This window comes from Aulonocara stuartgranti (genome assembly GCF_965226115.1).
Source record: "Aulonocara stuartgranti genome assembly, chromosome: 14".
NCBI lineage: Eukaryota > Metazoa > Chordata > Actinopteri > Cichliformes > Cichlidae > Aulonocara > Aulonocara stuartgranti.
In genome coordinates this window covers 11,464,651-11,477,310 of record NC_138950.1, presented here as the reverse complement: position 1 = coordinate 11,477,310, position 12,660 = coordinate 11,464,651, and the positions used below count along the sequence as shown (strand labels likewise).

At 36.2% G+C, this 12,660-nt stretch overlaps 2 protein-coding genes across 2 annotated transcripts; one reads left to right on the top strand and one right to left on the bottom strand.

Moving 5' to 3' along the window:
- Window positions 1–817: 817 nt before the first annotated feature.
- Window positions 818–4,261, top strand: ca4b (carbonic anhydrase IV b; the record flags this gene model as incomplete). The annotated part of the gene is made up of 8 exons (XM_082501645.1): window positions 818–878; window positions 1,238–1,282; window positions 1,391–1,555; window positions 1,867–2,012; window positions 2,137–2,229; window positions 2,687–2,753; window positions 2,990–3,153; window positions 4,088–4,261. 8 exons carry the CDS (start codon window positions 818–820, stop codon window positions 4,259–4,261), a joined length of 915 nt encoding a protein of 304 aa, XP_082357771.1.
- Window positions 4,262–10,394: 6,133 nt separating this feature from the next.
- Window positions 10,395–12,427, bottom strand: LOC309688365 (RIMS-binding protein 2). The gene is made up of 5 exons (XM_082504025.1): window positions 12,097–12,427; window positions 11,582–11,738; window positions 11,122–11,243; window positions 10,925–10,996; window positions 10,395–10,831 (listed from the first exon to the last, which is right to left on the bottom strand). The coding sequence occupies exons 1-5, from the start codon at window positions 12,316–12,318 to the stop codon at window positions 10,766–10,768; spliced, it is 639 nt and encodes a 212-aa protein (XP_082360151.1). The 5' UTR covers window positions 12,319–12,427; the 3' UTR covers window positions 10,395–10,765.
- Window positions 12,428–12,660: the final 233 nt, after the last annotated feature.

The window sequence follows — 12,660 nt, the reverse complement described above, 5'->3', positions numbered from 1 at the left end:
TACATGGACTCCTGCTGCCAAATTATGAACCTACCATCTGCAGACTTATCTTTTACTTTCTTTCTGGTTTGCCCACTTTAGCTTGATATTGCTGTTCTTGGTGAGCAGGAACCCAATGATTTCTTCTGCTCTGGCCCATCATTGATTTGTTGGTGGATTTGTCCGTTCTCAGCACAGCAGAGCTCTAAAGAGTGATTCAACATGGTACATGAAATAGAGTTTTTTAATTGGCTAATTATTGCAAAACCTGGAATGAACTCAAATGAACTAAATTTTGTGTGCAAACTGCTGAATGAACAATGAACTTCTCATCCAGTCTCTCACTGTCTCATGTGACCCTGACATAGTAGAAAAGAGTGATAAAAACAATCCTAACTCATAAATAGTATCACAAATCTAATCCCAAAAAATGACACTTCTCGTGGTTAATAAATCTACTTTGCAGTTTTTCTTAAAGGTAACGACACCCGCAAACATGTCACTTGCATTTTTTCACATCACCACTAGAGGTCCCTTAACTTCAAAAATGTAACTGTAGCTTGCAGTTTGGACAAATCACCTGTGGGCTCATTTCTGGAGGAAGACACCTTCAGCGTTAGGGTCCATTCATTATCTCAAGAATATGAACGCCGAGATATCTCTTGCTGTGTGTCACTGTCCTCACAAATTAGGTGTCATAAATCTAAAGCGTGCATTATAAAACGGGGGGTGATAGGTGGGGCTCCCAGTTGAATGATAGTCTGGTTGAACTTTGATTCAGGCATCATCTTTGAAAACAGTCAGTGCTGGAAGAATCTACACTATAAGTGGATTCACAATGCTGCTCAGATCTGTTTTATTTCTCTTCACATTTTTTGTGAGTCTCGTCTCAGGGGCAGGTGTGAGTTTTATATTTCTTTGTTTTTTTAATTTGTGTATAAGTTGCATGACATTGGATACTGCACGCAAAAAATGATAGATTTTATTTGCCTTCAGTAAACAATGTTGACTACAATACAACTGAAATATATAAAATCAAAAGTGTATTTATTGAAATAATTAATCATTAATATAAATGTGCTTGTGACCAATAGGGTCAATTTAATTCAACCAGATATCTAAAATTGTATTAAAAGTTTAGATAGATTAGATAAAGTCACATGCGATTGTGATTGCAAATGCTCAAAAATTAATACCTCATAACCTACAGATGAATAATTCTTTTCTCTTTTTAAATATTCCAAACCTGATCTTTTAGATTTTTGCTACTATTCCCAACTTCAATGCAACCACACCTGCACAGGTAAACTTAAAAAAAAAATAAAAATAAAAATAAAAATAAAACAAGCCAAATGAATGGTTAAACAAAGGAGGCATGTTAGTGGAGCTGTTTCTATTCTTCTCCTCACAGGTCCAGAGCTGTGGGGACTGGTTTCACAAACCTGCAATGGCAGATCTCAGTCTCCAGTTAATATTGTCACAAGGAAAGTGCTACCAGATGAACGCCTGATTCCTTTTCACTTCACCGGTTATAAAGAGACTTTTTATGGGAGCCTCATAAACAATGGCCACAGTGGTATGTCTTAATTGTAATTGCAAGTTTATTTGAGGAAGACAGTTTGACACTATGATGTCAATTCTGGCTGTAAAAATGCAATTACCCCATCTGTAGATAACATGGATAAAAGTATAGGGAGGAGGAGGTGGTAAAATGGACAATAATAGCAACCAAGCGTCTCATGTAACAAAAATACCTTTTAAAATATGTCATGTGCAAAAGCATGTGTCATGTGTGTCATGTGTGATCATTTGTAACTGAAATAATGGGAGCATCCATGGAAGATTGTCTAATGGTTTTTATTTTTATTTTTTAATTCTGAATTTCAGTTCAGCTAAATTTGCCTTCCAGTATACAAATCAAAGGAGGAAATCTGGTTGATGAATACAAGGCAATTCAGTTTCACCTGCACTGGGGCAAAGATGGAGGACTTGGTTCTGAGCACACAATTGATGGAGAAAAGTTTCCAATGGAGGTACAGTATGTCATAAATCAGTAGAAATATTTTGTGATTGACACTATATGTATTTAAGTAATTTTATGTATTGGATTCAAATAGATCCTAATTATTCTAATGCAGTGCTTTCTTTTATCTGTAGATGCATATCGTCCATATAAAAGAAGAATATGACTCGTTAGCTGAGGCTTCAAAAGACAGTACGGGTGTGGCTGTTTTGGGATTTTTCTTTCAGGTACTTGGTAAACATCATTTCAAAAAAATGTCCAGCATCCAGCCCAAACCAGTAGTTTAGTTAGTAGCCACAAAAAAAAAAAACAACATTTGCAAAAGGCACATTTTAAAACAGCATACAGGTATAATGTTCCCATAATAAGGAAAAATAGACTAACCATTAAAAAAATGGCAGATTATAAACAACAAAAAGAATAACAGCAAGAGTTAAAGCTTAATTATACTGCTCCCAAATGCAAATAATCTGCTGTATTTGATTATTTATTACATAAATGTGGACCCATCAGAAAACATTCCAGAGGACTGCCTTCCAGCTGCTGAATGATCACATGTCCTGTATAATTTGAGCTTTAGTGTGTCTTTAAATCAAATTAGCTCCTGTATGTTGTACTAACTTTGTTTTCTTAATTATAAACTGCTTTTGGTATGACGGTTAACATTTTATTCTTTCGTTTTAGGAGTCTGAGTCTGCAAATGAGAAGTATGATCATCTTATCAGTGCACTGAAATACATATCTCAACCTAGTAAGTTATATCTTCTGAAAAATGATAATAATCTTCTTTTCACCCTCCATATAGAGTCCTAAATATGTAGCTGATTACACTAGGCTAAAGGGCATCTATTATTAGATAACACAATGTTATATAACATCCACAACAACACAATAAAACCTTTTTGAAGATTTTTTGAGGATTAGTGATGATTGAAGTCTTTTCTGACTTTCTGACTTTATGTTCTTGTTAACATTTCATCAAACCAGAAACGAATGTAACGCTGGTGGGTGTCTCCCTGGGCATGTTCATTCCTTCTGAAATTAACAGGACCAAGTACTTTCGCTACAAGGGCTCCCTCACCACACCTGACTGTGCTGAAGCTGTGGTCTGGACCCTGTTTGAAAGCACTATTCCTCTCAGCAGGAATCAGGTATCATTCCCTACATCGTACTGAATCTATAAAGAAGAGGATTGTAATGAGTTTATCCTTGAAATTTAATTTAGTGTAACACTAAGGCAACTTTTAATAACTTTTTCTTGGAAACTTTTTATAACCCCCAAATGATAATTGTAAATAGTTTCTGAATAAATTTATTTAAACTGGCTACATTTGACACTAATAAAGGTATAACCAGAATCACAGACAAATATTAGACCAATATTAAACGTTATGGCAACCCAAGGTGTTTGCTACAATAACTATAGCCACTAGATGGTAGTAGTTGGTCATTGTAAATTTGTTACAATGGAAACTTAATGTTAAAAATAACAAGAATAATTTCACACATACCTTATGGGTAAAAAAAAAAAAGCAGTGTATTTAAGTGCTAATGAGGCATATACTTTACCCAAGAAAGCATAGGGACATGAAATGAGATCAGAGAAAAAGAATACAGGGCTTATATGTAATACGTAACACAAGCCTATGCTAATGTGGCTCTTTGAGTTGTTTGCTAACAAATTACAGTTGTTTCCACTGCTCCCAAATTACCCAAAAATGTATTTCAAAATGGATAAACCTTGAAATTATGCTGTCTATATGAAAAATGTGTTAATTTTAATTTATATTACTGAAACATTATTGAAATATTACATATTCAACAACCCATTTAATGTAAAACAAGTGTACTTCTTTGTTTATTTCTGTACTGGTCTCAAACAGTTATATGAAAAAACTGCAGTTATAGTAGAACAAGTATAGTAAAGCAGCAAGTTAACTTTAGTGAGACACACTCTGTTGCCTAGTTATCATTGATAATAGCTGTATTTATTAGCAAAGCGTTCTATCATAGTATGCCCCTTGCATACTATTTTTAATAAAAGTACATGTTTAACTGCCTGTTTAATTATTTTTTTTGTTACAGCTCACTGCTTTCAGCCAACTTCTGTTTTATGATGGACAGAAAATGGTCAACAACTACAGACCAGTACAGCCTTTGAATGGAAGAGAGGTGTATTACTCCAGTGGCCAACTTGCTTTGGTCAGCTGTGTGTTGTTCACCAAGTCAGTGCTGCTATCCAGTGCAAGCTTTATTTAATTTAATCAATTTTTATGCACAAATACCCTTGTTTGTGACATCTGTTGATTTTCAAATAGAAGAAGAAAAAAATAATGTAGTGTATATTTAAAAGTAAAGGATGTAAATTCAATAGATGCTTCAAAACAACATGTATCAAACACTACATGCTTATTTGAATCGGAATATGTAAGATATGTAAGATTTTATCTACAACAAAATATGTTATTGACAAATAAGTAAATTAGTTACTTTTGGTTTTAAATGTTTCACAATGATGATCTCACTACAATTTACACACATTTTTGGGGGACATAGACTAAATGTTTAAGGATAGTTAGATTGCTTTCTTTGCACTGAATGGGACAACATATGACTTCATTGTGCTTTCAGCAGAATAGCAATAAAGAATTCTGATTCTGATTCACATGTATTCACTTGTGCTGATATAATATTTCTGATAAATATCATGATGCATTCTATTACATGCTTTCCTACTGTTCTGGAAACATCTAAACTCTGACTTAAAAGTGTCATATTTATTTAAAATACAGACACGTGTTAACACTATAATGTGTATTATTAAGGTATGTTTTACCTATCAATTCTTTGTCATTTGTAATGTCATTAATAATCAAATAAAGTCACGATTAAAGATTTCATGGCATATTCCTGTATGTTTTTTCCTGGATCATACACTTTTAATCCAAATCAGTCATGCTTTCCAATATACAAAGGACTGCTCACCAAACGATAACTTCTTAATAAACCAATTTAACCACACACGACAAATAAACCCTTTTGAATGAGAGCGGCCCTTGTGTCAGAACAGAAATACATTTCAACGTGCTGCTTCACGAGAGCAACGAACAGCAGCAATCGCCAAATTCAAAAAGTAAGATTAAACAGTCTGTTTGCTTATTTATGGTCTTTGTTAGATAAAGACTGAGCCAAGACAGCTGAACAATGTGGCTACGTGCCACATATCCACATGAATGATTAGCTTTTGAAGAGGTGAAAAGGATCAATATTTTACCAAAACACTCAAAAATTAATTAGAATTTGTATAAATCATCATCAATTTTTCTTTTCAAATGTCCTTTTCCAGTAATTATTGATCTCATGATCTCATCTGGTAAAAAAAGCCTCCCAGCATAGGAGGCCAATCAAACTGCTTGATAAAAGATAATAAATACACACAAGATTTATGGTCAGTTTATCAGACATTTTGCTTCCACAGCACAGCTATTACAAGTTGTTTGATGAGCAATCATTTCTGGAACTTTTGACATTCCCTACACACATTAGACAGATAAGATACTAAGATGTAATAACACCTGGTTAAGTCAATCGGAGGTCACTAAAATTAATATTGTAACAACATTGTAACCATAACACTGCTGGCTTGTCTAGTCCCCTCTCCAATCAGATCAGGAGTGACATATTTAGCCACATGTTTCCCTTAAATTGCTCGCTGTCTGAGTGATGTGGGCTTTATAGATAATTGAGAAACTTGTTAGGAGAGATGACATCCATCCCAGCACCTCTCATTTGTAGAAATCTGGCAAAATTCATTAAACTGCCCAGAATAAGATAAGAGACAAGATAAACATTTATTAGTCCCACACATGGGAAAGTTTTTAAAATGTGACTATCCAGAATTGGGACCAGTAACTAGAGTTACAGTCTCCCACTCCAGATTGTTAATCAACCAAAGACCCAGACGGGGTTTAATTCATTTGAAAGTCTGATGCTTACCCTTGTTCCTAGTTGGAAAACTCATAAGTCTTATTTGTTATTATCTGTTGTTCACCCGGCTGGTTTCTGTCTGATTTCTCAGACTTTTTATCTGATTTAGTGCTCAGCTCAGATAAAGCAATTATTGTAGATACTAAAAATATTAGCCTCAAGATAGCATTTAGTCTATTATTAGACTCAATTGCCTTTTTAATCACACTCTAGTGTTTCTTGTTAGAAACTAAACATTTAAATTCTTTTTCTGAAAACCCTCTTTTGTCTGATCATTTCCTAATAGCATTTACATTTACAATGATGGATTACACAGCAGTGGAAGTCTTTCTGAAAGTGCTGTAACTAAGATTAAGGGTATAATTCATCCACTGACATCTTGTCCAATACCTTGTGCTAACACAGTGCAGACTAGCTATCTGAGGGCTACTTCCAGAGAGGCAGATTATCATATTAATAATTTTACTATTTCTACTCTTTTTTACCCCAAATTAACCTTTCTGGGTTAACTTCAGTAATTACTTTTCCCAAACCATCAGCTTTAGGTATTGAAGGTACAAGGTACTTGTAGTGGTTTGAATCAGATCTATCTAATAGATCCAATAGGTGTAAATGGAGTGTCCTCTTCACACACTTAAGTTAATTATGGATTTCTGCAGAGTTCTGTGCTAGGACCAATTCTGTATTCATTATACATGCTTTTCTTAGCCATTATCATTAGAAGGTATAGCATACATTTCACTGCTATGCAGATGAAACCCAACTTTATCCATTCATGAAGCCAGATCACACACACACCAACTTAAACTGCAGGAATGTCTTTAGGACATAAAGACCCGGATTGCCTCTAATGTTTTGCTTCTAAATTCAGCTAAAACTGAAATATCTCAGAAATATGGTATCTAACCAGATTTTTACACTGGATGGTATTCCTTGGCCTCCAGTAACACTGTTGGGCCAGTAACACATATCCTGTCATTTTTGACCAGGATATGTCCTTCAATGCACATATTAAACTACGTTTTAATATATATGTGTGTTTTCTTCTATTTGTGCAATATCTCTAAAATTAGAAACATCCTGTCTCAGGGCTGGATCAGGTGACCCTGAATTCTCCCTTAGTTACAGTGCAATAGGTCTAGGCTGCAAGGGGATTTCCATGATGCACTGAATGTTCCTTCTTCATTCACCTTTTTCACTCACTATGTGTTCATACACCTCTTGTCTTGCTCACAGGGGGGCATTTAACTTTTAGGATTTTCTCTGTTTTCTTTGTATTATTGTAGGGCCTTTTCCCCTACAGTACAAAGCGCCTTGAGGCAACTGTTGCTGTGATTTGGTGCTAGATATATACAACTGAACTGAATAAGATGTTATTTCATTGATCTGTGTAGTCCTAAATCCTTGTTTCTTTTTTATTTTGAGATACTGAATAACTAAATACAGAGCAAGTACATGAAAGTGACTGAAATTTTTTTCTCATCAAAATCTCTTGACTGTATAGCAGCACTGATCAGGTGCATGACTAGCAGCAGCAACACAAGGCACATACTGAGTTTAAGAAAGTGCAAGAGGATTCTCGGACAGTTAATTTCTTCCATCCTTGGGGATGGAACCAAACCAACAGTGATGATAATAAGAAATCTAGATGCCTAAAATGAGAGAGAAACAGGAAAGGTGAACTTTTCTTGACAGATTCAGATTATATCTGCCGCCCTGTTGCTCATTCTAATGCCTTCTGAGTTGTTTATATTTTATTTACAGCTGCTCTCATGAGCTCAATGGTCAAAGGTAAAACATAATTCAATTAAAGCCCTGCTGGGAGGAAAATACCTACCGGTGTCATTAGGTGCTGTGCTCGTTTTTGGCCCCTTGACGCTATCTATATCACCCTAAGTACTTTAGGGACTCACTTAGGATATAATCCCATGTTGCACAGGGATAGATGGCTGATGCAAGGACAGCCTTTGGTGCAACAGTGCTGAGATAATCAGAGAGATGCACAGTCATGCTGGCCTGCTGCAAAGACTCACTGCTGTTTTTTTCAGCCTTCACAAAGGTACAACCTATATATGTGTGTGTGTGTGTGTGTGTGTGTGTGTGTGTGTGTGTGTGTGTGTGTGTGTATCTGTATGTGTGAGTGTGTATGTGTATGCTGGCTGGCTTAATATTTGATGACTTGCATAAAAAGAAACTTATTGTCTGGTGTTGCATTTTGATGATCTTCTCCATTACTCTCTTTCTGCTTGTTTCTGGCTCCGTTTTCTTCTAACGAGGACATCTTTTCTCGGTTTGTGCACGCCACCCATCCCCCACTTCCTCTTATTTCACTTGGTGTGACTCTGAGGTTTGGGTTGTCATGACAACAGAGGACACAGGCCCATCTCTATTCTGTTTGCAAAGTTTCTGTTGTTGCAAGCATATTGCACATTTGCTGCTGGGATAGGGGAAGAGCCTTGCACCACCATCCCCCACCCACACCTTGTCACAAACATGCAGGCGTGAATGAGTTCTCAGAATTATAAATGAGATACAAAGTGCTTCCTGTAATTTATACACAATGTTTTAGACTTGCAAGACAGTAATGTCTGACTTTTGAGGACCGTGCTGAGGAGCACCGCTCTCCCTTTGCTAACATAAACCTTTAAGAGCTTCAGCATCTCCAAAGTGAGCTCCCTCAATCAATAAGTCTACTTTGACTCACTTTGATCTTTTATCATTACATTGCTATTTCAGTCAATCCTTAGTGCTGCATTGGCAAAGAGCTACGAGATCATTGGTACACATCCACATAAATTATTATCAAGATCAATATCTATCTGCTTCAGAGACTGACTTTTGTTTTAAAAGCAGTTGCCACCTCGTAAAAGTATGTCCTTAAAAGGGTTGAGATCACGCTTGGCAGCAGCGGTGCAGTCGGCCAGGACCTGGGTGTACACTCTGAATTTGCATATGTGCATGTGTGTGTGCGCGCTTGTGGTTGTGTCTGTGTGTGCAGATGTGCAAATAAACACTTAAATTAGACCTCCTAAGATAAATGACGTTAAATTCAGAGGTACTTTTAGGTTGTGAAAATAGATTGATCTGATATTTTTACTTAGTGTGAACACAAAAAAGAAATATGAAGTATAGTACAAGTACATGTTTAGGTGTGTACGAGGTAGTTGGACTAACAGCAGCTACAGGTTCATAAGATTACATACACATCAAATTTAAAAAATCTCTACAAAAAGCTGTTAATACAACTAATAATTCCTGCTTTATCTTAAGGAAATGTGCAAATACTATTTCAACTACTGTGTGGTGTGTGTGCGTACGTGTGTCTTTGTGGGTGTGCATGTGTGTGTGCACATCTGCATATACTTGCATGCATGTATTTTTTGTGTGTGTGTGTGAGAAACTGTTGGGGCTTTTCCTGTGTAAACCACGTGGCTCAGACAGGGTTAATAAAAAGATCACGCTCACTTCTGGGTTTTCTTTCTTCCTTGGACTCCAAACGCTGGTAAGACCCTGATGACAACTTGAAAATCTGATGATCAACGTTTTTTAAACACACTAACATACTAAGACATTACTACTTCATTTCAGCCTAATTTTGAGCAAAATGTCAAGTCTTTTGAATGTTTTTCTTTCTTTTTATCAAGAATGATAACGTGAATTTTGATCGTGTGTTCGGTTCAGTTTGTGAAGCCTTGCCTTTGATTAACCTTCAGTTTTCAGTATTTGCGGTGGATCGACCAGAAGCTACTTGATGTACAGTGTTGTCACCCATAAAGTAGAAAGCACTACTAAACTTTACTACACAGTGTAGTGTTTCCTACTTTATGGATGAGTATACTGTTTGCTGCAGAGGAAAGTAAAAGAAGAAACCAGACCGACTATATGAACATTTGAAAACCTGCTGAACTTCTTTGTTATTTTAACCAATAAATTTTGTATTTCTTTTTATTACAACAAATGTATTTACCAGACAAGAAAAGAACTGAATGTCAATTTTTGGTCCATTGTTAAAAAGAAAAATCAGGTAAGGAAAGTAAGAATTAGGACAGTTTATTTTCAGTTTAACTACAGCTCTTACATTTGTTACATGATTAAAACTTTTTTTCAGTTATAACAAGAGTCTCTTTATTTTTACAAAAAATTGCTGCAAAATTCAAAATGTTTTTTTTTCTTTTTAAATAACTTATATGAAATAAGCCAGTGATAGAAAATATATACACAGGGCATAAGGCAAAAAATGGAAATGCTATATCAAAACACTGGGGAGAAAGAAATCTGTAAATTGTGTATTATTAAGGCTAAAATAATTTATCCATTCCCATCAGGTAATTTATTTAGCAAGTCAGCTCTTGTGTTTTTGTGAAAGCGCCTAAAGCAAAAATTGCCAGACAAAACATTTAGTATCTTACCTGTAATTTTCAAAATATGCATTATTGTAAATATTCTGTTTTTTTGTTGTTCATGTTTTTTTTTTGGTTTTTTTTTTTTTTTTTGCATCAAAGGGTTTGTAAGTATCTGTTATTTCAATAAAGAAACATTTAAACAAAGGTCGGAACTCTTTTTAGTTTTGAGCATTCTTATTGATACTAACAGAGGGGTTCATTAGCTGCTTACTTTCAGTCTAAAACGGATGCAGTTAGTAGAATATAAAAATAAAATAAACTATTTTTTGATATATGAAGTGTCCTTTTAGCCATATTTTACATAGAAACTTCTGGTTTCTCACTGCGTCTGTGACTTGGCATTTGTAGCAAACAGCTTAGCGTGCATTTTCTTCTAATCCCAGGGAAACAGCTGCAGAAAGTTTGATGGAACCAAACCTCGTTGTCCGTGAAGATCTCCCTGAAGTTGAAATTAAAGTTTAGCTTCTGTACAGACATCAGTATGAAAACTAAACACCAGTCACTGTATTGTAAGTGCAAGGATGATGCTTACATAGTAAAACCCATCTTGATCCATGTCACCTAAAACATATATGATATCTCCCGAACGAAAGCCGAGTTCAGCCTGTAAGACAGAGCAAGTCAAAACCAGTTTGTGTAAAACAGTAGATTAACAGTAGACTTAAACAGTAGATTAATCTTCATATTTTAAATATATAATATATGGTAATGTTACTTCACAGTGCTTACTTCACTGTCCATGTTGGGTGAGTTTTCCCATGGATCATAGTCAAATAAGGCTACCATTCGTCTAACAGCCCCACTGTCAGGGATACTGGTGACATCGCTCAGGTCTGGTGTTAGAGACATGCCTGCAGTACGAAAAGCAAACGTCCCAATGAAGCTTTCATGCTAACATAGGAGATAAACAAACACTCCACGCAGTGACAGTGGTAGTGTCATATTTTTACAATCAGTAAATTTTGCATTCACATTTCTAAGCGACGTGCGTGATAATTTTATTCACTGTTATTTGTCCTAATATCTGTTGTAAACTTCCTGTAGGGAGGAGCTCATTGCAAACATCCTCTCACAGATCATCTCTGAACGGCCTCGTTCCAAATTATGCCACAATAATTGTTTTTCAATTATACTTCAGTTACCCCAGCAACACTGTTTTGCCAGCGTGTTACAGTAAACAGGCTAATACCTGTGTGGTCCACGGGGAGGAATCCCTGCTGCATGAGTAGATGCTTCAGATACTCATCATCCACTGGGATCTCAGCCACCATATTACTCGGCACATAGCCAGAAAGCCCGCCAGACTCACCATGATAAAACCCATCTGCGTCTTTGTCTCCAGTAACCTAAAAAAAAACAGCACCAGCAGTTACTTTTATAACTTTAGGCTTGGTTTCTGAATAAAAGAGTGTATTTATTGCATACATGTATTTGTCTGTATTTATGTGATGCAGCAGCAGACAGATTCAGAGAAAAAAGGCGGTAAATCACATCAATCAGATGAAAAAGGTGACAGGAAATGAAGAAAAAAAACCTATTGTCTTCTTACACATTTAACTGTCGTGACTCCAGCACAAACAGGAAACACTATAGGTTCTTTCAAAGAACATTTTGAACTGATGAAGAGATGAAACGCAACTCAAACACAGAGAAGCGCTTCGGTTTAGTATTGTACAGAGTGCATGAAATTACACTTAATCTTACCTTGATGATCTGGCCTGGCACAAAGGGCAGCTCTTCTGCAGCTGTCTCGTGGTTTGGAGACATGGCAGCCGGGTTGTACGGGTAAAGTGCAACAAAGAGCCGGACGGTGGGTATGGACACCTGGCTCGCAGTTTCCAGCTCCCAGTCCCTGAGATCCTCCGGAGTAGCGATCCTTACTTCATCTGGGTATATCAAAACATCCAACTCGAGCCTTGTCTCCATTTACAGCAAAGTGAGTGCTCGACTGTCCACCTGGCAGACAGATGGCCACTGTAGACAGCAGACCTCTCCTTAGCCTCAACCTAATGTGAGGTAACTAAGCTAAGCACAAGGAACAGTAATCCTCTTTGAAGCAAGTAGATAGATTCATTAGTTCAGCACTGCCAAACTGCACTGTGTGCAAAGCAACAGGAGCACAAGATGAAATAACTTTAGTTTTAATGCAGATATTTGAAAAGCAAAAATGCTTCCAAATATACTTGAAAGGAGAAGTTCAAAAGTAGAGAAAACAGACCTTTTTAAAAAAATATTTCTTAATGACACATAGATACGTTTAACTGTAGC